At 40.9% G+C, this 26,447-nt stretch overlaps 1 protein-coding gene across 16 annotated transcripts in view; it reads left to right on the forward strand.

The window, feature by feature from the left end:
* DIP2C (DIP2 acetate--CoA ligase C (putative)) overlaps positions 1 to 26,447 on the forward strand; it is a 308,352-nt gene that overhangs the window by 158,266 nt on the left and 123,639 nt on the right. For 8 of the 16 annotated variants that reach the window (XM_086864692.1, XM_086864706.1, XM_086864699.1 and 5 more), the window contains 3 exons: positions 6,785 to 6,856; positions 9,376 to 9,543; positions 18,858 to 18,968. In XM_086864692.1, coding sequence (XP_086720818.1) covers positions 6,785 to 6,856; positions 9,376 to 9,543; positions 18,858 to 18,968 — 351 coding nt within the window. Of the gene's footprint in view, positions 1 to 6,784; positions 6,857 to 9,375; positions 9,544 to 18,631; positions 18,683 to 18,857; positions 18,969 to 26,447 lie in introns of all 16 variants that reach the window. The other 8 variants (XM_086864722.1, XM_086864721.1, XM_086864725.1 and 5 more) reach the window with 3 other exon arrangements.

The raw sequence follows: 26,447 nt of genomic DNA on the forward strand, positions 1-26,447 counted from the left end.
TGCCCCATAAGCCTTATAAAGCAATAAAGGAAGGAAAACAACATTATGAAGGGTCCTAACAGTCATAAAATTCCAAAAATGGCAAGGATTGCTTTCATTATATAAAGTGTTCGTTAAAGCTTTAAATAATGAAATAAACCCTTGACACTGAGAATGGAAACCTTCACTGTTCAACCAGCCTCTGTTTACTTTACAATAATCCAGGCCATAAAAGTAGTGCTGTGCAAATTCCCCGTTCCAGGGGAGCTCCGGGATGCCCGAGGACCACACAGCTCCCCGCTTCCCGAGGCACGGGGTCTCAGCAGCTCCTGGCCCGGTGCCACGCCGCTGGCACACGCTGCTGCTCCCCAGCCCTGCCAGCCCCGAGAAAGTCTGAGTCACAAAATCCCTGGGATTGTTTTAATTGGCTTAAATAAGGTGTTTTGGGGTTCCATTTGGATGACTTCCCCCTCTCCTCCCTGCCCCGTCCCCCCAGGTCTTTTTTTGCCTTTCTTTTGAAGCCCAGGAGTATTTTGGGTGTTGGAAAAATGTGCTGAAGACTTTGGGACTAGAAAGTAAGTGGGGAAACTCATTAAGAGGTCTTCTGGGGTTCAAGGTGGAGATACTAAAAAATGGCTTACCTACAAAATTATTTGCTGCTCACATACTTCTTTAAAACAGTAGAATTTGAATTAAAACTAAGCACTTGGCTGGTTATGCAGCAGATACTTAATTTCTCTATCAAAAGAATGGGAAGAAAGTAATGGAATACTTTCCAAATTCAGAAGACCTTGAATCTCTTATTTCAGCTCTGTTAAAATAGTTTACCTTCTCTGTTAATAGCATAATCTGTTTAAATATTTTCCCCTGAATTAAAACCGTCTTTAGGAAACATTATAAGCTTCTCATTGTAGACACACATGGAGCGCTCTTCCTTATCTTTCACTGAAATTCAGCCACTTTCTGCTTTGCTTGCAACAAACAGGAGCAAAATGTACCCTTGGGGGAAAAAAGAGAATTCAGATATAGGTGGGTAAAGTTGTCACTTTAAAAAAAAAATTGAAACAAATTGAAACCTTTAAGCTAGAGCATAATCTCCTTAAAGGCACTTGAGCAGTACTGTAATTTATGGCACTGGTTCCAGTGAAAGTGTGGGATCCCATTAATTTTTCTGCCCACTGCCATAGTTTGCCATTTGTTTCTTCATCCTAGTTCTGAGCAGTTTTCTAAGCTGCTACTGTAGTTAAACATCATTTTTAAAAGACATTGAAAAAGAAAATTACTCCTGATATATATTTTTGTGTTCTTGTATGTGTTACGTGATATATTTGTGGAGTTCTGGTATCTCTGTACTTGCACCCTACAAAATGAAATCTTTTGTCTCTTGGCATATTTTTGGGAGACCAGACAGGGAGACTGTCTGCATCATGAGTGGGAGAAGTAAATGACTCACAGTTCTCTTTATGAGGAGCTTTGTTTCATTCAAATCCCTCTTGCCAAGATGCTGACACTGAATTTGAGTCATCAGCAATAAACAAGTCGTACAGAAAATTGAATCTTTAGAGGGCAGAAAATCATGGGCAAAGGAAAGACACTCACGGCAAGCTCTGTGTTAGTCTGTGCTTGAGAGGAGTTATTGATTGCATTATTTCCCGTGGTGGATTTTTGTGCCTTAAATTAATTCAAAGTCCCAGCCAGAAATTTCATTTTGAAAACATGTATGTGTAGTGAAAACAGCAGCATCAGTCAGGCTTCGAGATCACAGGGTATAAAATTGAGTTTTCACTGCACTAAACAAGGTGATTTTGGTCCCTGGTTTTGTCATCAGCTTTTTACCTATGCTGTGTCGTGAAAGGCTGAGATCAGTAAGAATTTTTGGCATCTGCCAGGAAAAAAAATAGATGTGGTGAAATTTAGCTTCTATTGGGCTTTGTTATTTCTTTTTCCTCCCCTGTAAAATACAATAATTTTGAATAAATTTGTTTCATATATCATGGTAGCAGTTCTTCAGGACTGCATGTGTTTGATTTCAGAAGTGATAATAGATTAGCTAACAGGTATTTCAGTTGAAAATGAAATTTACTATATCAACTCAAAGAATTTTACTTTTGTGGAAGCAGCACAGCACCTTATTTTTCTGTGGTACCACTGTTTCTAATCACTCTCAGCTTTGGAAGTGCAAATTCTTTAAAGAAGGGTAGAAATGCAAAGATATTTTCATGTGGAAATGTTTTCACATTTAATAACCTTCCCTTCAACAAAACACTAAGAAGTCAATAATTTGCTGATTACAAAATGTGCCTGTTCAGTTTTGGTTTAAGGTGTGATTCAGTGCAGGACATGACATACAAATGGATGGAACTGACTCATGGAGAGGCCCAGAAAGGGGACAGGATAATGGGAATGGCTTCAACATTTGCAGGCATTTCTTGCTCCTCAAAGTGCCTTGTCCAATGTGGAGTACCCCTGGGGCTCTCTGTTACCTGGCATTCCTTTCTTGCTCGTGCCGGGTTTGTGCTCTGGTTGCATTGCTCTGACCCACCTGCCCCAGCTTTAGACCACTGTCTCTGTAATGAGGCAGAAATCCAGCACTTTGGAAAGAGGAAAATCCAGTAAAATTTCAACAAAAACACAGGGTCTAATGCAAACAGTAACAGTTGTGGTGAGCATAGTCGAATGAACTTACACTCCAGCGCAGCTTTGCTAAATATAGCTGCAGAGGACTTGTTGTCTGCGGGCGCTGGTGTCGGAGAGCATTGCCATCTGCAGCTGGGGAAGCGGCACAAACAGGGGCACAAATCACAAATAAAAGAGATGGCAGTAGGATTACAGACTGCCAGAGCCCTGGTCCTGTACTCGGCTCAGCTGGGCAACCTTCCTTCTTGGAGGGGTGGATGGTCTTTCATTTGTGCTGTCCTTTCCATTGCAAACGTGGCATTTTTCCCTTTTGTGCCTGGAGAGACTCTCTAAGACTTATTTCAATAGGAACAAACTTGTTTTGGTGAGAGAGGGTCAGTGTACTGCATGCTTGTTGTTCAGCAGCCCTTGGACAGCCAATTCTAAATATGGAAAAAAGCAGGGTTACATTTGCTCAGTGTTGGTGCATTCAGGCTTGTGCACTGTTCTCCCCTGCTGACCCTCGGGCGCAGGACCGCCCAGGGAATACACCTGTGGCCTCCCATGGTGGAAAAGAGCAATGTGTCCAGGGGAGAAAATCCTGGAGAGTGCTGATGCAAACAAGAGACCGAGATCCTTGGGTGCAGTGAAATGAATGCAGCCTGGGAGGAAGGGAGTGAGAAGGAGGGCAAGGGCTGGGGACCAGCTGTGGGATGAAGCTGAGGAGCAGAGCTGGACAGAGTGCTTGGGAGCAGAGCCAAGGCCAAGAGCCATAGCAGCAGACAGGCAGGCAGAGCAGAGGCCTGCAGGGAGCTGCTCAGTGGAGATGCCACCTTTCAGCTGTGTGACATTATGTGATGGTGTCTTGTCCCAGCCATCCTCAGAGTGCCCTGCAGCCATGTGCTCCTTCTGCTCCTGCACATCCTTAGTGCCAGAGTCTTGTCATCATCTGTTCATCCATTAAACCCACTGCCAGCCTTGCCACCTGTGCAAGGAGATCTACATTTGCAGAGGCTTTGGAGAGTGGGTAGAAAACCCAACGCATTCTCAAAGTCTGCTCAAGGGACACTGTGGGTGAGACCCTTTCCCCTCCTTGAGTATGCTGGCTTTTCAAGGGAAGAGTTAGTTAAAAACAGAAAGATACCAGAAATCCTTTCTTCCCAGGGCAAGAAAATTTAATTCCTGTTACCCTGTTGATACTCTCAAAAAGCCAAGACTAAATGCAGCGTTGCACTGTGGAAGAACATGAGCTGGGTGGACCTAATTGCAAAGGGGTTTGCACCTTAGATGATAGATGTAGAATTATCACATTCATTTGCAAAGGAAGGAAAGACATAGTCCAAAGGTCTTAGTATTGTGTTGAGAAAACTGAGTGAATGGTGATTTATGATAAGAACAGAGTTTAAGGTCACCTAACCTTTGGTGAGCTGTGCTTAGTATATTTTTAGAGCTTACACAATGAGTTCAATGTAGCTTTGAAATGCAATAGTTTCACATATGTCGTAATAATATTTTAATGGTTAATGAGCTATTGTTTGTAATCTAAAGTCTGTCAAAAAACACAAATAAATATGAATAGAATTAATCCTGGTAAATAAAGCACAGTACTTCCCTGGAGTATGTGATAGACTTGACTTCATTCCACCTCAAAATGGTGAAAGTGATACTACATTGAAAATTATGGAGATTTTATATTTTCCTTTTGCATGTTTTTTATAATTGGTGACTTGGGAAATGATGGACAAGATTATAGAAAGTTTAGTGATTATTCCAAATTAATTTACTATTTGCTTCTGGAAATGGAAATATTTTCATGCCAAATAGTCTCAAAAGCTCATTTTTTTGTTATTTTTTTGGTGGAGTCAGTGTTCTGGGGAAGGAGTCAGTATTGTTTCTGCTCAGAGTAATTCTTTAATGGTGAACTTCAAAAGAGTGAGTCTGGATACCAGTTTGAATAAAAGATTATTACAGACAAAAGATTACACTTGATTTTTATCTTTCACACTTTGGTGTCAAAGAAATAGCTAGTTCCTGTAATTTCATTCCATTAAAGATGATACAAGTTTATAAACTAGTGGAAGAAACTTCAGGGCAGGAGTGGGTGCAGGTTGCATGAGCCATGTCTGGAATTTATAGATTGAGGTATTGATTTGCATGTGTATGTAGTTCCATGTGAGTGGAAGAGTAACCAATAGTTAAGCACCTAGCACCTGTTTTTAATAGTTTCATATCTAAAATGGCATTGCCAACTTGAACATACCACAGAGGAGCTGTGGTTCTCCTAAAAGAGCAATAGTAAAAGAAGAAATCAAAATTTTTACTCAGGTTATGTCTGGAATGTGTGAGACTTTGCTGTTGATGAGCACAGGAAGTCAATAGGAATTTGTTTAGCAACAGTTTTAAAGAAAATTTTTTTCACATTTTATGATATTCAAATAAAAGCAAACGCATTTTTTCATTAGAACATTTTAATGAAGTGGTATCTATTGTTACTGTCTGGTTTGTGAGAAGCCGATGCTTACAACGGAGAGGGAGCTTGTTTCACTACCTTGAACACACGCCAGAAGTGTTCAAAATGGGAAGAAATGTGCTTGAAAAGTCAGTGGGTTTGAACTTTAAAGGCTTAAGACCTCTTGCCAAGTCTGTCACTTCTTCCCTGTGTAAATATGGGAATGTTATCATTTGAAGTGCTTCAGTCTTGCTCTCCTCACTTAAAAACACGGATATTTTAGCTGACTTCTGTAGAGCAGTTTGAGATATGCTAGTGAAGAGTATAGGTGTTATTTTAAGGACTGTTTTTGAAGCAGGGGCGAGAGGTTGGCTCGGGACACTGGCAGAGAGGTTTGGAGAATTTTGCCTCCTTATTGCTTACTGGAACCATTCTCAAGAAAAGGTGTTTCAGCAAGATGTAGCAATTAAGGATGTTTTTATGTAGTTATTGATTTCAGACCAGCAGACATTGGTGCTAATTTAGCACCCATTTACCAGAGCAGCTGGGATTGAAATGACTGTGTTATTCCCTTGGCAATTGGTGTCCTGAGGTAAAGGCTGAGCACAGGGATTGAAGAGCACAAACAGGCTCATGTTGCCATGTCCAGCTGGACACTACAGTCAAAGCTGCTCTTCTTTTTGTGGTTTCCACCCTCCTAAGCCCTCACCCTTTACCAATGTACAAGTCCAATGTTGCAAGTGAACTTTAGCTGCATGATGAGTTTCACAATAACAGATAGGCCTATTGAAAGGGCAAGGAATATGGTGTTATTTAAAAAATCTTTGAATTGTAAAAGCTAACCCTCTTTTTAGTTTCTGGAGTAACTTACAATGAATACAAGTATATATGCATGTACTATATTCAATATTTAGCTCCAGAGTCAGGACTGTATCTCTGCTTTGGTGCCAAACTTCTTCCAAACCCAAAGCAGACTAAAAGTATATGTTTTGTACTACATGACTAATTATGTGTCTTTTTTTTGTTAGAAAACTGTAACAGCAAAATGTTTTTAAATCTTTATATTAAAAAAACACAGCTTATGTGGGGAAGCTTGAGATGTAGTGAAGTGTCACTTCAGTTGAATTTCAGAAATACAGATGTTTGTTTCCAATTTTTTTTTTGATACTTCAGTGGAAAGCCAGACAAAGAGCCTTTCTTATACTATTTTCTAGTGGATCTGTTGTAGATCTGTTTTGTTTTGGTTTTGTTCCTCTGTACTACTCAGAAATTAGCTAAAACATTTATATTGCAGAAATGATATAGCAGCAGTTCAAGTCTTTTGTGCTTTACATGCTCGATTAGAAAAATCCCATTAATGATGGAAAATGCTAATCAGTGATGTGTTTCACCAGCCACTACAAGCCCACGCATTCTATGTAATCTATTGTTTATTAACCTAATGAAGGTCATTGCAACTTTTGAAAGCTTGTGTGCAGCAAATCAAAATGGTTTCAAAACTGTGCTTCTGGACTTTGGTGCTGAAATAAGTCAAGTTTGGGTATTTTCTTGCCAGAATGACTCTGGCCTAAATTGGGTGTTTTCTCTGTGGAATGATCATTCTGTGCTTTTCATTTGTTCATTTTAATTGTCAGGACAGATGAACAGTGGAGTGGTGGCTAAGTTGATGGTGCTGCCATTAAGCAGCTAGACACTGTCTTTATCCACATCTTATTGATTTTTCTTTTCTTTTCTTGGCAGGTGACATCACACAGAAGGGATATGAAAAGAAGAGATCAAAATTAATTGGGGCCTACCTGCCACAGCCTCCCGGTATGTGTATCTGTGCTTGCGATATATGAAGACGTCAAGTGTACTGATAGTTGCCACTGTAGAAATCTGCATCTCTGAAGAAAGACACGTGGCAGAAACAAAGCTATTGTTATGCAGAATAAGATTATTCCATCCATTTTATGTGTATTTTTATATATATGTCCGCTTTGAGGTGTGTGTACATTTTTTACATACATTGGTGTGGGTTTGGCAGTCATGTCTGGAAAATTACAGCAGCCTAGGCTTGTTAGAGAGGCATTGTTTGTTGGAGGGAACACAAGAATCCAAAGGAAAACGTGATGTCCTAACTCATTAACATCTCAGCCATGGGAAGTTTTCTGAACAGAAGTATGCACAAACCTTGGATCTTTGTAACTTCCTCCATTTCTAGGTTTCCTGGCTAAGTTTCACATTTGAGGATATCCTTAGAGTTCAGCTTGTTCAAAGGTGTGCAGGCAGCTGACCTTTTACACATACCTGGTTTTAGCACTAAGGATGGGCATGCACTTGCCCAAAAGGTGTAAAAATACCTTCAAACTAAATTTAATAATGTATTGCTTCATTGAATTTATTTCATATTTATGTATAAGTACTTTCCTGAGTTCTTTTACTCTTGTGAGGCACTGGATAATGAAGTTCAGTGTGAAGTTGTAGGTATTGGTGTAGACCTCTCTTCTGTCTTGGTTTCAGAGCAATGTGTCTGTGCATTTCTGGTCCCACCAACCTTACAGAGGCTTCACTTGGGCTTGGCTGTTCTCTGAGCCTTGTTTTTGTTTCAGGCCTCGGCAACAAAAGTTTCTCCTTCTTTTACAAAATCCTTCCTTTTTAGTGGAATTGATGGGGTTTTATTTAAACTGCTGATGTATGAAGGCACTGTCTTGTTCTCTCTTCATGAGGTTTATATATCTATTTTCTAGCTCCATAGCAGGATGCTGATTTTGTGCCTTTGGATTTCACTTGGTCTGCTCCAGTAGCGGGAAATCCACAACAGAGATCAGTGTTACAGACACCTCTGTTTTCTAAAGTGATACAGCCTGGTTTGAGGGTGTCTGTGACATTCCTAAACCATTGGGAGCCATTAGAGAACAAAGCAAATCAAATCAACAGAATTACAATACCAGAGGTGCAGTATATTAAACTTCTAGGTATTTATTGCTCCAGCCTAGCTATCAGACATACATTAGTCTTCACAGCTGGTTCTCATGAGACCTGCTTAGATTTGCTGGTTATGGAAAGCCTCACAGCAGTCCTGAATGCAGAGGCACAGTTGGTACCAGAATCTATTTTTTTTGGTTGTTACTCTCCTTTCTTCACACAAACAAAAAGAGCTCTTTCTCCAGAAAGCTCACAGTCTTCTGGTCAAGCTATATCCATGGCTGAAACTGCTGGGGGTTCATATGCATGTGATGGTAAAAGAGAGAACATGGAGAACCCTCACAGATTTACCTGTCTAGATCCCTACTGTGATACTTAAGTTTTGCAGTGTAAGGAGGAGCAGAGGGATCTCTGTAAGTCAGCCCTGTGGTGAGGTCCATTCAATAATTTTAATAGAGCTGACTTAGAGCTGTTTTAAAGATGGGACAAAATGGAATAAGCATTTTCTACTCAACCAGTTGCTGGAAAATCTCTCACAAGGAATGTGGAATATGGACAAGTGAAGGTAATAGGATAAAAAAAAAATAAATTGAAATATTATCCACTGTTTTCTTGTAAATATATTAAGCTCAGTCATTTAGCTGATGGCTAAATGGATTATTTTATTATAGTGGAAGACACTGCTTCTGCTGTATTAAAGTATTTTCCTCCATAAATGGATATTATTTGTACTTGGGTCTTTTGCTGTCTTTGTACTTTTTGTTTGTTTTGTTGTGTTACCTTTTGGACAGAACTTGAAAAGGTTTGATTTGATATAATCCTTCTAAGACCTTACTCCTCTGAATGGCTTTAAGTCCCTGCTCACTAGGAAGGGGGAGATTAATTCTTTCCAAGAAGAAGTAGGATGACAAAACAGATTCTGCCTTTTGTAAGCCTCTGTTAATATCTCAACAATCACATACATGACCAATTAGCCTTTTTTTAAAAAAAAATAATTAACCTGTTTTGATGGGGAATGCAAGGATTTATAAGCTTTGATGGACTTGGATCTTGGTGTTATAAGGGAATAGAGGTTTTAGGGATATTTTAAACCAGTATGGAAATGGACATGACTTTTGCTGGGGTTGGAGGAACTGGGAAAGGGCAGGAATTTGCTTTCTGTGTTCAACAAACTAAAGGAAATCCAAAAGCATTTCCCCTCTGCTGGGACATCCAGTCCTCCTGCTGCACCTTTGCTAACATTCCTAACGCCCATGTTGGCAGAGTGGAACATCGACCCGCGTTGGCTCCGTGGGTGTCCTGTGGTGTCTGTGCGTGCGTGTGCGTGTGTGCTCTACTGCATGGGGGCAGCAGCTCCACTCGTTGCTGTAACAAATGTAAAAAAACTAAACATGAATTAATTAGTTTTTTTCAACTTGTTACAGCAGCGAATGGAGCTGCCGCGGTACGGTGTAGACTGCAACACAGTGAAGGAGCTGCCAGAAGAATGCTCCGCACTGCCAACATTGGTGTCTGTGACATCCGGGAAGCGGCCGCTAGAGAGAGAGCAGCCAGCACAGCAGGAAACCGGCCTCTCTTTTATTTTCGTTTTGGTGAGCACGATGAATGTATCTTTTCCAGTCCGTATCTGTATATAACTGTGCCTCATCTGGAAGCCTCTGGTAGACGCCTACCTCAGTAGGATGGACATGGGGCTGCCGGTTGCGAGGCAGGACAACCAAAGGATGACATCTGCAAGGCCGTTGCTGACTTTGTCTGCCTAAGAGTGAAGTGATGGGAAAGGAGAAGGAATAGCTCTTCTTAGTAACGTTTGAGCATATTAACACTTCTCTAGCTTCCATACCGTGGATACTTTGGAGGAGGTTGGATACAATAAGCTGGTGAAACGCAGGAATGCATGTGTTTCTAATTCCCTTTTTGGCACTGCCTTTTTACAGACCTCTAAACAGGCCCAAGCTCACCATATTCCGGAGGAAGCTGTAAAAGTCTAAGCATGCCTAGTTCTATGCTATTTTCACATAGAGATCTTTGCTTGAGCTCTGCTCACATCCAAGCCATTCAGAAGCAGACTGACTTCCAGGAACAGGCATTGTGCTGGTAGAGCAGGCTGAAGGAAGAGCATTCCACAGGGTTACATCTCAGCAAGGCAAGGCATGACTCCAGCCATGACTGGAGAACTGTGGCCTTCCCAGATACCCATCCCTCTGGCAGGACCTGTTGGCAGGGCTGGTGGCAGGCATTCTCTTTTATCCCTGCATTTGTAGCAAGGCTGAAGAGGATCCACAGCCTCTCAAGACACCAGATTTTCTCTTGCCAACCATCTGTACATGGAGGACATCACACTCTAGCCCACGTGCTTGTCTGCACTTGCACAAGCTGTCCAGACATGTTGTAAGAGATGGCTGGAGGGAGATAAGATTTGCAGTTCTGTCAGAACAAGACATACCTGTAAAAAGATTATCTATTTCAGAAACCTTTCTCCACTCATTTTCAAACCAATTTGCTATAATTCTACGGAGGAGACCTATATTGGATTATGACTGTGTTTGTATTTCTTCTCTTACACAGGGCTGCTCTAGGTCAGATCCCCTCAGTCTGAAACGGTTAACTTCCTCTGCCTGAGATTTTTTTTCAAAATGGGAAGGATTTAATGTAAATTACAATTTCAGATTTAACACTATTAGTGATATTAAACCATGTGATAAATGTAACCACTAAAAGGGCTGCAGACATATGAAAAGACATACGTTGTCTTTTTGTCATGCTTATTGGGATGCTGTCATTTTAGAAAGGGAGAGCTGTTACTTTTCAAGAGTGGAATTAATGAAAGGTAAAGACTGGCAACCAAGTGGTTGATACTCCTCCAGGTGATGTAGGGGTTGGCTCTTAGGCTCTCTGTTTCTGACAGGACAATCCCACAGAGTGTATTGTCACATGTGTACAGAAATGTGCAGTGACACACAGGGGATGTGCCAGATCCACTGCACATCTGCAGACTGACTCTGCAGTGCATGCACAGTGGGTCTGACACATCCAGATGCTGCACAGGCTGCACATATGCAGAGGACATTTGTACTGCTCCAGCCAGGCTGTTGAACATCCAGAAATCCGGAACGGATATGCTGCATTTGGCAGTGTTAATGGAGAAGGGGTGGGGGGAGCTCCCTTCTTCTTTCCCATTAAATCCCCACCTGCTTTAAGTCAGGGAGACAAAAGTACAGCTTTGTTTTCTCAAGATGCTTTTGTCAGGATGTGAGTTTGTAGCTGGAGATGTTCTGTGTGCAGAATATTTTTTCTTTTCTTAGCATGCCCATGTGTCAGATATCTAAAAATAATAGTGAATCCAGACCTTCATATCTGTACGTATATCCCAGTCTCTCTTGTGTGGTGACCTTTCTCTTACTGCCTCTGTAGAGGAGCCATGACAGCCAAGGGCTGAAGTAACCACTTAAACAGGGATTTATTTCAGAATAACATTCTGAATTTTATCTTGATTTGATCATTGTTCTTGATCATTGATCTTATTAAGATAATGTGGGCAACTGCATGCACACTATAAAGAGAAACCCTCCCTAGAAGAAAAAAAACCTAAATTACCTGTATTCCCCATAAGCTGTGTTTTTACCCAACTTGCTTCCAGTGTTTTGACAGGAAATTTGATTATTCCTTCACAGAACGGAGACAATGTTGTTATCAATTAAGCATTGCTTCTAACAGCTTAGACATGGGTGGTTCATTCTCTCTTAATCAAGTGCTGTGTCTCCACTAGATTGCTTTCTGTAATTTCCCATCATTGATACCACCAGTGTAGCTCTATTTGTAGTGTAACCATGTGGACCAGTCATCAGTGCTTTATTTATTATGGTTAATAAATCTGTGAGATGTGGTGCTTAAAAGGCACCTGCTGCTCCTTTCACATGCCTAGAGACAGATCCCTGCACCTCCTGCTGCTGGAGCCCCAACAGCACCAGCTTGGGAACATTTCAAGCTATGCAGGGCAGAAAAGATAATACATTTGTGCAGAGGATCCCTTTGCCTCATGAAAAGGCAATTTTCTGTAGAATTACAGGAACCAATTTCCATAGCCTCTCTTATTAGCATGACATATATATATATATCTGTTCTCTGTGCATATATTTGCATACTTTCTATGTGTATGTGTGCATGCCTTTGCTTTCAGCTATTCCTGCTGCTAAGTCTTAAGGCACTCCAAGTAAACTGAGTGATTACAATTTAATTTTTTCTTCCACAGACATTATTTGTCAATACAAATACAATCCAACATTATTTGGACTGCAAAGATTGCAAGGAAATATTTAAACAAAATTTGATTCTGAAAAAGTACTCTCATGTATTCATTTTATTAATACTAACAAGTATTCCTATCACATCTGCCTTCCTAATTCTCCAAGATCTTACCAAGGGATAACCATGATGGGACATTTCAAAGAGTGTATGTGTTGAGAACAAGGATCTCACTGGAAGGCACGTGCATTGCACAACATGTGGCACATCCCTGAAGCAGTGAGACAGATGTTTCACAGATGAGAAACTACAGCACACATACAAATGCCTAGTAAGCCTTGGTCTTAAAAGAGAGTTTGATTTTGAATTGGTGGACGCCTGCAGAGCTTAGTTTGGATAAAAAGGAAGGTACCGAAAGCCTCTGAGAAGAACCCCTTGAGGCCATCACTTAAATATGATGGCTACTATTTTGATTTTGTCACCATGACTAAGAGTCCAGTAACCATTTTATAATTCTTTGGTTTTTGGTGGCATCTCTGTTTTCTATCCTGTACCAAGAGCTCATACTATTAAACTTTGTTCAAACACAGAGCGAAAAATACCTTCCTTCACTTTTCACTAATGAGTACATGATGAAATCAGTTAGTAATTCAGGTAGTGGTTTCAGCACTTGGTTTGGTGTTTTCTGGGGGGAGGATATTTTTGGTAAACATCAGAGTTGGTGTATTTTTCAAAGAATCTGAGGATTTCTGAGGAAATACCCACTGATGTTCCTGGAGGCCATCTGCAGAACATAAGAGCATGGAAGGAAACACGAAAGTGTTGGTCTAAAATCTGACAAATGGCTGAGGAAAGATGTCTCAATCAGAGGTGAACGATAGAGAGTAGAAAAGAAAAATGCCATTGAGGGTCTTAAATCTTAACCCAGTGCAGGAGCAGAGGAGGTGGAACCTGTGGAGTTGTTTGAAGAGCTGGGTGCCACTGTCAAGATGAGAAACTGCTGGAATTCACAATGCTGCCTGAATTTGTCTGCAGTGTGATTTGACCAGCCCATTGGTGAATATGTTTGCTTTGTGAATAGGTAGTCTTCTTTTACATATTCTCCAAAGAGAATCTTCAAATGGAACACTGAAGCTGTCTAAAGGAAAATGGAAATCAAGCTTTACATATGCACTGGAGGTGTAATGTGATGTCCACCATCACTGGGATAAAGAAGAGAGAAAAAGAAGTCTGAGATACCCATGCTAAGCTTGAATTGAAAGCTAAACCTTTCAAGGAAATGCTGGAAGGCAAAACTGAGATTGTAATAAGGAAAGAAAATTTGAAGTTTGTGCACTGTTTTAAGTCAGGCCAAGAGTAAGTTCACCTGTAAAGGAAAATTTTTAATTAAACAAATCTAATCAGAAATTACATTTTTCCAGATTTATCTAGCAGAACATGGCTCCACTTTCCTGGATGTTTTTGGTTAGAAGTATTGAATTTTAAATCTCCCTTGGCTTATCCAGTGAATTAATTGCTTAGTTGTACATTTGATGGCAAGAGTGAAATACCACGCTAAGTAACAAGTTCCTTGGGCATAGTGTGACATTTAGCATGTTTACAAAATACACTGTGTGTTCACACCTGACTGCTTTTAAAGCTGAGCCATCAGCCATTGAATAGAAGCTCAGGAAATATTGTGAAGGTAAATACTGTTTCTTAAAACTGCACTGCAAGCACTGTGTGCCTTCCTTCCCACTGGCCCTGGAGTTGTTTGGTTTATCCTACAGCTCTGTCTTCTGGGGGCACACACTCTAAGTTAGTTTTAGAACAATAAATGTAGCCTCTGTCTAAGAATGCCTTCTATTTCTTGTTAGTTAGACATTTCAGCTTTTAAATATTTTTAGATTAAAAAATTTGGCACAGACATAGGAAAAAGAGATACATCAAAGCAGCTTGTCAGCTGTCATTAAGGAAATAATTGTCCTCTGTTGGAGAGGGCAGTGCAGCTATTGCCATATTATCAGCACATAGTGTTGCAATTTTGCTACAAAAAAAGTAGTAAAGAAAGGAGGAACAAGGAGGTGAAGGGGGAAAAAAAATTTAAAAAGAGGTGAAACCTGCTTCCAGCTGACAGTTTTGTACGTTCCATGCACTTAAAGCTATCCAGCTTGCAGTGGTATTGCTTAAACAGCTTTACTGATGCTCTTGCATTTCTAGCTCAATGCAGTCAAGACAGGATCCAGCTTGCAGATTAGGATTTGTGGATTGATATATCTGCATTAAATTGTCTGCCTATGGACCTTATATTTATGCTTCCATTCTTATGTGAAGAGATATAGTTAATTCAGTTGATGAAACCCAAAGAGCCTTTCAGTTTATTCCAAAGCAGATATCTCCTTCTGACCACTTGCACAGCTCTCCAGGCTGCACTAGACTTATGGAGCTGCCTGAAGTTGGGTGTCTGATGCTATTCAGCACTGCCTACAGTACTGGAGACATCTGCACAGAGTGAGCACACATAAAACAGGACTTTAAGGGGACAATGCCATTCTGGTCAAGCTGGGTGTTGCAGTCTGCAACATCTGCAAAGAAATTTATTTAGAATACTGAGTTCTGGTCTAGGTCTCTATTTTTCATAATGGGAGCTTAGCTTAAGCACCTTCTTGTAGACACTTAAATATAGGTGTCTTAGGAGCTTTTGCTTGTATTAGAAACAAGTCTGTTTGCACCTGCTGATGCCTGTGTGCATTGTGATGACCATGAAGCACAGATTTCTAAGCCTCTCATATAAAATAATTGTGTTCCAGGCATATATATATTTAACTGAAGTTCTTCATGGCTTGCAAAGAGTCAACCCTAGTGCTAATCACGCTTACCTGGTGAAGTCCTGTTTCAGCTGCGAGACTGGGGTAGACCACGGCGTTATTAAGAGTTATGCTGCTTTGATAGTGAATGTGTCTGTGCATGACACTGTCCTTTCTCTTAGGAAAGCCATTCATTGCTTTGCCACCTCCTTAAATTTAGGAATCGATCCAAGTATGGATTCTCAAGCCATTACGCCGCCAATTCACAAACGTGTCTGGGCAAAGCTGCACTTGAACAGGCATTAGCACTTAACTCATGGACCCTTGTGCTGGCTGTGAAATATATCAGTTTTTTGGGTTTAGTTATGTTCAGAAGGAGAAGTGAAAAAATATATATTCTTGTTACTTCAGTTTACTGCTGGAGCCTTCATGGAGGTGAACAATTCTGCTGTTAACACCGCTTTGTTATTTGTGGCAACACTTCACCGATTTCATGGTACTCATTATTCTGCATGGCTTTTACTCCTACCCATCGCTCAGGAATGGCAGTGTGTAGGTTCTTGCTATTGTGTCCTTTGTCTCACGCCATTGCTGGTGCCGTGGGAGCCAGGGTGCACAGGAAGCCAACATGTGAGTCCAAGCAATCCAGCTAATTCCTGCTCCAGCCCCTTCAGTAGAGAACTGTCATCCAGTTCCTTGCTGTCTCTCCAAAGTGGGGCAGTGCTTTCTGTTTTTCAACCCTAGAGGAACATAATACAAAGAGGTCCCCACAGTTGGCTGATGCAGAGCTTCTCCTTGTATTTTAGCAATTAATTTCCTCATCTTAATTGGTGTTATCAGTGAGCCAAGTTCACCTGTCCTGCTCCACACTTGGATGGAAGTTTATTCACTGTTTTTATATATCTGGACAAGTGGGAAGTAAAGCTATCAAATGTTCCCCCCAGATCTCATAAAACATTTTGATGTTCTCATTTAATTTTCTATAGCCTGCTGGTGCAGGATGATGAGTTGGGGCTCCCTCTTTCTGACTGTGTGAAGAAACTTCATGTTGCCAATTGGGTCAGAACTGACTTACTTAAAAGAACAAACACCTGTATAAAAAGTAGAAGGAAATAAAACTTGCTAAAGTGTCTCAGTTTTAAGATTAGATGAGACACTTAATGTATCTGTAGTGAAAACACAATCTCCATAGTGAACTGGAGGAGGGAAGAGCCCTTGGCAGTGTCAGGGAGTGCTGTGGGCAGCAGCACTGCCTGGCCAGTTGGATGTTCTGCTGTCTTCTGCCATGGCAAGGTCAGTGTTTGATGTTATCTTATGTGCACTGTTTATTTTACACCTGAAAAAAGATCATTGTGGACTGCCCACAGCTGCAGAAAAGGGACTGAGATATTTGAGGAGTCTCACAGTCACTAAGCCAGGAGAAAGAAGCTATAGGCTTGAATGTATTTTGCCCAATGGCTTTCAGGTCTACTTGGAAGATCTCCCTCCTACAGCAGTTGTGCACCTCTGAAACTGATGTTTTTCCTCACAATTTAATTTCCCCTAGATGTTTCTAAAGCCTATTGCATGTGGTTTTGTTGTTTGGAAGATGCAGTTCATCCTCTTTTCCTGTATCACCATGATGATATACTGCAGTGGCAACATCTCAATTATTTTTGTTTGTTTTTCTCCACGTGCCATTGCTCTACACAAGTGACTTGCCATGGGAAATGTGGCACTGCTTTTTTTAGCAAAACTTCTGTCACATAGCATCAGTGTTAGGTGTAGAATTTTTGGGTGTGTCTTTTTAGGATTTTTGTGAATATATGTGATTTCCAGAAATTATTTCATTCCTGATGATGTAGATAAGGACTGAGATGAATAATGGTGCTTAGCATCTCATACAGACTGCAACATAATTTTTGGAAAACTTTCAGTCAAAATTAGTTTTATTATTAACTGTTAATAACTATGTATTGCTCATTTGCAGGGTAACCAAATAAAGAAGGAAAAATTCTAAATATAAAAGGGAGGAGAAAGTGTTTATTTTGATATATAAAAGTGAAGAGAAAGTACTCCTTTTAATATTTCAGTGATTTAAGAAGTCAGCTGACTTCTGACTCACCTGACTGAAAGAACATTAAAGGAAGTGAGAGCAAGTGAAATTATGCAGTACTATAGTGTGGAGACAGAGGAGTTAAATGAAGACATTTTATTTGCTTTAAGAGAGTGAATTATTAATCACTATCTGAGTAGAGGAAAATTTATGGATTTTTTCTGTCTTTTAGGCGCCTATGAGATTTTATTCCAAGCATGTTCTTTAGCCAACCAGCCATTCCTCCACAAAATCAAAGCAGAGTTGACATTGCTGATAATCCAAAGATTTAAGAGAGAAGCTGGATTTCGAGTGCAGTTTATTTTCACAAAGAAATAATCATACAATGCCAGCTTTTTTCAAAAGATGCTTTTTAAGGACTCGATTGAAACCCAACTGAGACTGATTGAATTAATCACAGGATTTTCAGTTGGTCTGTAGTCAACATAAAAATTCTTGTTTCCACAAGTCTAAACTCCTACCCCTCTCCAATAAGCTGGCACTGAACAGTTCAGAAGTAGTAGTGGAGAGTTTTTACATTATATTTTATTTGAAATATATTTACATTATATTTTAATTGAAAAACACAAGCATATTTCCAAGCATTGTTTTCTTGAATCCAATTTCAAGTTATTAGTCCTACATTTGAGCTGTAAGGTCAAGGGGCCAGTTTTATTTCTGTTTATTTTTTACAGTTACACATAGTGTGTAGCTACTTCTTAAAGGCAAAAAAAAAAAAATCAAAAGAAATAATCAATTTAATTTTGTCAGGCACTCCTGGTTCTTCACCCCTGTGCATCACACACCCAAGGCTCTGTGTTTTGTTAGTTCTAATCTGAATTTATCAGCTGGGCTTGTTTGCTCACGTTCTTCTCTGGAAGAGAGGAGGGCACCACATCATGCCAGTATGACAGATGCAGGTTTGCTTTCTTTTCCTATTGTAAGTTTGAACTTTCCTGCTTAAGTCATTGCCTTCACTCTTCTCTGGAAATTGTCAAAGAACATCAATTTCTAGAAGTGTTTACATATCATGCTGCTGTTATATTACTACTGTGGTTTAGGAAGCTTTTGAGAAAATACTATTAAAAAAAAAAATCAGTATGAGAAAGGGATTAATAAAAGGTTTGAATCTTAAAATACTGGGTGTTTAGGCTCAGCATACTCAAATGTTGCAGGTTTACAAGGCTATTTTTGTTGTTTGCTGGAACAGGTTACTGTTTTCAGCCTGGTTTGGTGCAGTTACTGTTTACTTTCTGACCATTGGTAGCTAAAAATGACTGTAGATATTACTATAGTTCCCTTCCCACAAGAACTGGTTTCCACAGGTTACTATTGTGTTGTCACCAGCTGACACCATCCATCCAGATGAGGCTTTAGATGATGCACACTAAGATTTCCTAGGAACCAATTTGCAGGAAGGTTTCAATATCCATTGCAATGGTGTCTGCCTTTATTAGCTCATTAAAATATTTCCTAAATACTACATTATGAAAAGTCATCTGTTTGTGGAAATAAAAAATGCCAAGCTTACTGTCTGTTTGCTCTTTCTATGTTGTCCATGACCCTGGAAAAAAGGTTTTTTAGAGAGAACCAGGAAAATAACGACATCAGAAAAACTGACCAGAGGCAAGTAGCACGTAACCAATTGACACGACGTGCTTTAGGCACTGAATGTTCATTTTCTACTCCTAGTGTATGTTGAACTCCTCCTCACTATAAATCTTCAATCAGAATGATTGAATTGAAAAAAAAAAATTCAGTCAGAATGAGCCATTTGTTGTTTTTTTTTTCATTAATGCAGGGGTGGACCAGGCGTTACCACAAGAGCGTCGAACTCCTGTCACTCCATCCTCTTCCTCTCGGTATCACCGTCGCAGGTCCTCAGGGTCACGGGATGAGCGCTACAGATCGGGTGAGTGGGACTGAGGACCCCGGAACTGGGGTGAAAATTTGAAATGTCTTTTTTCTGTTCCTCGCTTTTTTAAAAAGGAGTTTGTTGTAAACTCATGTAGCTATACATGGGGAACATTCACTGTGTGAATAGACACCGTCCAAGTGGGCAGGAGTGGAGTTGCAAAGCCAAGATACATCTGGAACTAGATCTGGCAGTGAGCATGAAGGGCTGCAGAAAGGCTTTCTACAAGCACATCAGTAAAAAAGGGAAGAGCAGGGAAAACATGGTCCCGCTGCTGACTGGGGCAGGAGACCGGGTGACAAAGGGCATAGAAAAGGCCAAAATAATCCAAGATAATGTATCCTTTGCCTTGGTCTGTGCTGGTGATATTTGAGTTCTGGAAACCAAGGCATCTGAGACCATCCTGAGCAATGACAACATCTGTGAAGGAGAATCAGGAGAGGGAATATTTGAACAAACTGAACGAATAGAAGTCTGTGGGACATGATGGGAATGCATCACTGCCCCATATGAGTACATTTCTGACTCCTCAAAAAGTTGTGTCAGGGGAGGTTTCTGCAGACTGAGAGAAAGCAAGGTTCATTGCTGTCTTCAGGAACAGCAAGAAATAAGATCTGGGAAACTACAGGCCAGCCAGACTCTCCTCAATCTCTTGAGCAGGTGGTAGAGAAAATAATGCTGGAAGCTCTTTTTAAATATATGAAGGACAAGGCCAAGATTGGGAGTAGACAGCGTGGATTTACAAAGTTCTTTTAGTAGGTTGGTCAATTCATGCTTGATCAGCCTAATGACCTCCTAGAATGAAATGACTTCCCTGGAGGTTGAAGGAAGAGCAGTGGAAGTTGGATGTATGACTTCAGTGAGGCTTTTGATAGTGTCTCTCATAACTGACAAATTTTTGGTGAAATTTGGATTAGATAAGTGGACAGCGAGGTGGTCTGAAAATTGGCTGTAATTGAGTTCAGATAGTTGTGATCAGTGACACAAAGTCCAGCTGGACACAGTCTCTGATGGGTACTGCAGGGAGTGAATACTGGCTCCAGTACCCCTTAATAGCTTCATTGCAGGTGAGACAGTGCCCTCTTCATACACTGGCAGATGATAACAAATTGGAAGGAGTGGTTGATATAATGCACATGTGTAATGCCATTCAGAAGGATCTGGGCAGCTCTGAAACTTCTTTACTCTAACCTTTGAAGGAGTAGCTGCATGTACTACACCCTAACAGGATGAAGGGTAGGTGTGCTCAGCTGTTGTTTGAACTGCTTCAGGGGCTGCTGCTGTATGAGCATCCTCCTCAGATAGCAGCCTGAGGTCACAGGCTGGTTCATCTGGTGCTGCCTCTCTTGCAGCTGCAGAATTAGGGAGCCATAGACAGCAGCACCCACCAACCTTTGTGGCAGAGAGACCCTGGTGAGCTGAGAGTCAGAAGCCAGGGTCTGATGGTTATGGAGGGTCTTGAGGAGAATAAATTTAACAGTGGAAGCTCTGGATTGTGTTTGAGAGATGCCTCTTGCTGGATGCACACTCATTCAAATATGAAAAATTTGACTTAAGCATAAGAATAACCTTTTTTTTCCTCTAAGAGTGGTTGAGCACTACCACAGGTTGCAAAGGGAAGTTGTGGTGTCTCCATCCTTGGAGCTATTCAAAACCCCACTAGATGTGGCCGCAAGCAGTGTGCTGTAGCTGACCCTGCCTAGAGCAGGGAGTTGGACTGGATGGTCTCCAGAGGTTCCTGCTGACCTACTCCAGCCTGTGGTTCAGTGGCACAGCTGAATTTTCCTGTACTGATTCTAGTAATGCTATAAGAAAAATATTGAATTTGCAGTATAGCAAGTTGGGAACATCATTATGCCCTAAATAGAAGCACTGATTAAAGGAAGATAAAATTAATTTCAGAGCTAAACAGAAGGGTAATAACTCATTTCCAAGTGAATGGGATCCAACTTTCTTCGTGATACTGCTCCAGATATAACACAAAGTGAAGGAAGTGATTGGTTTAAAAGTGGTTTATAGTGCCTTGTCAGAACAAGAAAGACATTGAGGTGCTGGAGCATGTCCAGAAAAGGGCAGTGAAACTGGCAAAGGGTCTGGAGCAAAAGTCTTGTGAGGAGCAGCTGAGGGAGCTGGAGGTGTTTACCCTGGAGAAAGGGAGACCTTATCACTCTGTACTACTCCCTGAGAGGAAACTGGAGACAGGTGGGGTTCAGACTCTCTTCACAAGAAACAAGAGATAGGACAAGAGAAAATGTGCCAGAGGAGATTTAGATTGAATACTAGGAAAGAATTCTTCACTAAAGGAGTTGTCAACCATAGGAACAGGCTGCCCAAGGAAGAGGTGGAATGACCATCCCTGAAAGTGTTCAAAAGGCATGTGGGTGTGGCTCTTGGGGGTGTGGTTGAGTAGTGAACATGGTGGTGTTGGGTTAATGGTTGGTCTCGATAATGTTATCTTTCTCAACCTTAACAATTCTGTGACTCTATAAAATAAAGATGAGCTGTGAAACTTTACTCTTTGAAGGTGTAACTGCATGTACTACACCCTAACAGGATGAAGGGTAGGTGTGCTCAGCTGTTGTTTGAGCTGCTTCAGGGGCTGCTGCTGTATGAGCATCCTCCTCAGATAGCAGCCTGAGGTCACAGGCTGGTTCATCTGGTGCTGCCTCTCTTGCAGCTGCAGAATTAGGGAGCCATAGACAGCAGCACCCACCAACCTTTGTGGCAGAGAGACCCTGGTGAGCTGAGAGTCAGAATCCAGGGTCTGATGGTTATGGAGGGTCTTGAGGAGAGTAAATCTGACAGTGAAAGCTCTGGGTTGTTTTTGAGAGATGTCTCTTGCTGGATGCAGTCAGGCTCATTGTGCTGACACAACTGGAAAATTGTGGAGAACTCCTTATTAAACCTTTTGTAACATATCTCTGGCTCATTCCATTAGTCATAGAGCTTGCCAGTCCCATTTAAAGGAAAATTAAATGATAAATGTGGTAGAGAAAGTTCATGTGTGTCCAAACCATTCTGATAAATTTTTAAAGCTCCCTCCTCCCCTCAGAAATCCTGGATTCATACTGTAGATGTTGCCAATTTTTTGTTGAATAATGGTTGTGGTATCTGCATAATAATTCCTTGATATATAAGCTCCTAGAAGCTTCTCCAACATTTCACTATAAATGGTCTGATTTCTACCCAATGTTTTTAAATAGGTAAAAAAATACTATTCCTGAACTTGCATAATTTGTGGGTGTTCAACACATGGTCCTCAAATCTCCAAGCTGTGACTCGCCAGAGCAGTTCTGTTAAAAACATGTGCATTTGACTGTGAGTCGAAAGTCACCTGCTTGAGCTGTGTTGGCCATTTGTAAATGAAGATGTTGAGTCAGTTTGGGAACTGGCAAAAGGAGACATCCTGCATATCTTCATAGTGTGCCTCTTCTGAGACCCCAACAGTGCTCTGAGTTAGTTAGTGTTGCTGCCTCTTGGTTTCAGTTGCTGTCTGCTGCCTTAAGAGGAAAGCATTTGTTCAGTGAAATGGTACATAAGGTCCTGTCTTTGGGATGGGGAGAGTTGTAATTGTAAATGTATATAAATAATAAAGACAAAAGCTTCACTGCTGAGAAGAAAAGCAAGGAATTCAGTATAAAGGGCTGTTATTAGTGCAAGAGTCTCACTTTAGAAGAGTCAGAACTATACTATAAATTCAGATCTTGCAGCTCTGAAAACATTCTCAGTGTTAAAACTGAAAAGCTTGACAGTGTTTTGGGGACTTCTGGCAAAGCTCTGAATTCCTAGCTTGGTTGCTGTATAGCATGATTCCTCAGCAAGGCACTGTGCTCTCCAGCAAACTGGTTTGAGCAGCTCCTGCATCTTCACTCACTCAAAATAAAACCAAATGTAGCAAATGTCAGTGAAAGTAAATGTAAGTATACATTTCAATTTTTAGAAATTATCAGATCATCTTCAAATTTACTTTCAGAGGAGCTTTCCTAAGTTACAGCACAATATTCCACCCTGAAAAAAACCCAAACCAACCCTAACCTATGTCCTCTCCTATGTATTGCCCCTGTGAGATCAGAAGTCTGTTTCTTTCTTGGTCTCTTAGTTACTCAATTATTACTGTAGATTGCTAACTTGCAAGTCAGATTGCATTCTGGTTATCAGGTTTTCAGATCCAGATTTGCTTCAGGTAGAAGTCTTTGTTTGGTTTGTTGTTTTGCTGTGCTTAATACTTCAGCATCTCTGCTCTCATCACATTGTGATTGTTAGATCCTAGCTGTTACCTAGTGTTTGTTATCATATTTGGCACATCTACTTGGAAAAAGCCGCAAACAAAATTAATACACGCTCTTTAACCAATAAGGAATTCACATCTAGGAAAACATTTCCCTTCCTTAGTGTTTTTGCAGTTTATTTCAATTAACATCTGCAAATAAATCTCCCATTCCAACTCTTATCAAAGTCCTTTTCTGTCTCTTCTTGGTAAGGTTTTCCTAATTGGAAGTCTGAGATTCTGAAAGTCATCCAGTTCTCCTTCCATGCCTTTGCTTTTTATGTGGATTTAGATGTCAGCAAAGATTGTTTAATGAACTCTCTTTGGAGACTCAAAATCATTGCTGCCACTAATATCACCTTCAACTTACTCTCTTGTATTACACAAAATGTCAAACTGTGACATTTTTAATCCCTACTTGTTTTCTTACTTATTTTATTATTATTATTATTATTATTATTATTATTATTATTATTATTATTATTAGTTAATTAAAGTTGTAACTAAATTTTTCAGCACTATAATTTTGAAAACCTGCTTTCTATGATTTTATATTCTAAATAAAATTGACACTTGAGTTTGTGGACACTATTTTTTTTCCCTAAATGTGCTTGGGATATTTTTTGTTTCAAGATAATTGGATTTTAGAATTCAGCCTACAATGAAAATTTAGTCTAATTCTTTAAAACCAAAAAGGTTTAAAATTTCCTGGCTGCTTCTTTTTATACAGGAAGGGAGCCTGAAACCACTAGGTTTCAAAATGTCAGCTTTGATCATTTCTCAGATGTCTAAAGAATTAGAAAATGCTATAAAATGTAGTAACTGAATTAGTGCAGGGTTAAGTGATGTTATTTACTTTATATAAATGTAGCAAATAGTTTAGCTGATATTAATACAAAAGCATTCCTTAATTTGTTTACTACTGATTTAAAAAAAAAATCTCTTAGTATTTACTCATTTATATACAGTATTTGGAAAGGTTTGCCAAGTGTAGATCATGGCAATGTTTTTCTCTTAGCAACTGCTATTCCTTATCTGGTGCTTGTACTATAACATTGTCTGGGGGCTCAAGATGACACTGAAGCCAAATGGTGCTGTGGGCTGGATCAGCAACTTTTGCCAAGAGGCTTTTCTGGCCTAGAGGATTTTCAGGCAGGAAAGCTCAGACAGAGGAATTCTGGCTTGCACAGCACTTGTGGCTCTGCATGTGGAATAGATGTCAGTATCGGGCTTGGGCTGCTGATGGGAGTGTGAAGTCAGGCACAGACTGGAGTACGAGTTAAAAGCGGTCATGTAGACGTAGCTGCAGTTGGCCATGCAGCTTTTGTTTTCCTTAGTGCTGTTAAGTGAAACTAGGTTTCTTGGGTACTTTTGGAAGCTGCAGATCCATGGATTTGGAACGCTGTGTTGGGATAAGGAGATAGGAATGATGTGGTAGAGTAGGCAAGGGGGTAGCCTGAACAGGCCAGTTTTCACACTCCTGCCGTGCTGTCTGAATGAGCTAACTTGGTTGAAGACTGAGATTTTCAGAGGCTGCTGTCCCTCCATGCAGTCACCAGGGCCCTGTTTGCTGGCTGGTAGCAGCGGCTGCATTCTGCTCTTGCTAATATTGAAAACCCTCATAGGAGGAAGTTTCTGCCACCATTATTTAAAATGCCCTCATATCAGCTTTCTTGCTTTTGGAAGAATGGTCTTAACTGATTTGGTGCTTAAAGCCCCTCCAGAGTGTAGCTGTGTGGTGAGTGTCCTGGCGGAGCTTGGCCCCTTGCCTGTGGCTGCTGCTGTGGTGGCCCGAGCTGAGCTGGGCTCTGCTGCCACGTAAAGGCTGCAGTGCAGTACAGCAGCAGCTGCTGGGGCCCTGCCAGCTGACAGGGCCCCTGGGCAACTGGGCAGCTCCTTGGGATCAGAAATGGTTTTCTTGGTCACCATCGATCTCCCCCAGCTCTTTGTTTCCCAGCCGGTCATGGTCTGTCAGAGACCATGGGGGTTCCCTCAACTCTCCCTCAGACACCTTCAGCACCTTTCTGGAGAATAAGTGTGTTATCCTCCCTCAGCTGGGTGATCAACACACAGGGAAGTGAAACATCAGGTCCTTTCCAACTTTGTTTCCAAAAGGACACCCTGTGGCCTTTAGATAAGGGCAGAGCAAGAAGCTTGAGTTCTCCATCCCAATAGTGAAAACCAGAGCACCTTATTGTGTGCCAGGACCTGGCTTTTACTGTTTCCACACTTGTCAGAAGTAAAAACCCACCTAAACCCAGAATGGGTAACAAAAAAATGTACAGTGATAAAACTGAAAAACTAAAATAAGAGCAACATTAATTGCTAGGGAATGTGGTGTAAGATATTCAAAGGCACATGGATGTGTTAGGAATGAGATTGTGTCTCTATGATTTCTACTGCACCAGAATTCTCCTCTGATGAGATAAGGCTGGGCCAAGGTTATTAAGTCTCTTTTTTCTCATGAGCTTTGTAATAGGCCTTGAAGATGACCAGAGCATTGTCTGGAGCAGTGTAATCCTTAAGAAAAGTGAGACCAATGAACTCTAAAAACTGAGTTTTCCAGATGTCAGGAATTATGTGGGAAGTAGCAACATAAGTGAAATTGTGCTGTCTCTGTGTCAAGGGGTTCATGGTCTTCTAGAAGCAAGACCAGCAAATGAGAGCACATGCACTGCATGGACTCAGTGGACAGGTTTTAAAAGGTGAGCACAGAGCTGGGAGCTGAGAAATGGAGTGTTTTGAGAAATACCATTTGTGGAATCAACATCTCTCAGCTGTCAGCATGGAGGAAGGGTATGGCCTGTAGGGTGGTTGTGGTACCTGCACTCCCAGCTGGGATAGTACCTCCCTTCTGACACTCTTCTGGTGATTATTTTCCCCCCATAATTTAGGTAGTGGAGATGAGAAATAAAAAATTGGTCTGGTACACCATCCTTGAAGAGCTGGCAGCCCCTGCTCCAGAGATCCCACCACTGCAGGGAACAGCCCAATTTTCAAGTGCACTCAGCACTTCTTTTAAAAGACATCTTAATATAGGAGGTAATTGGAGGTACTGCCAAAAGTACACCTCTCACACCTCAAACTCCTGAGCCACCTCCCCCACACTGGTGTTCAAAGGGGAAGAGACAGAACAATTTATACTGAGGGTGAAATTGTTTAATTTCAGAACAAATCATCCCAGGCCAGGTTTGAGGGTCATTGGAAAT

Source organism: Cyanistes caeruleus, chromosome 1 (assembly GCF_971803275.1).
Source record: "Cyanistes caeruleus chromosome 1, bCyaCae1.hap1.1, whole genome shotgun sequence".
Classification (NCBI taxonomy): domain Eukaryota; kingdom Metazoa; phylum Chordata; class Aves; order Passeriformes; family Paridae; genus Cyanistes; species Cyanistes caeruleus.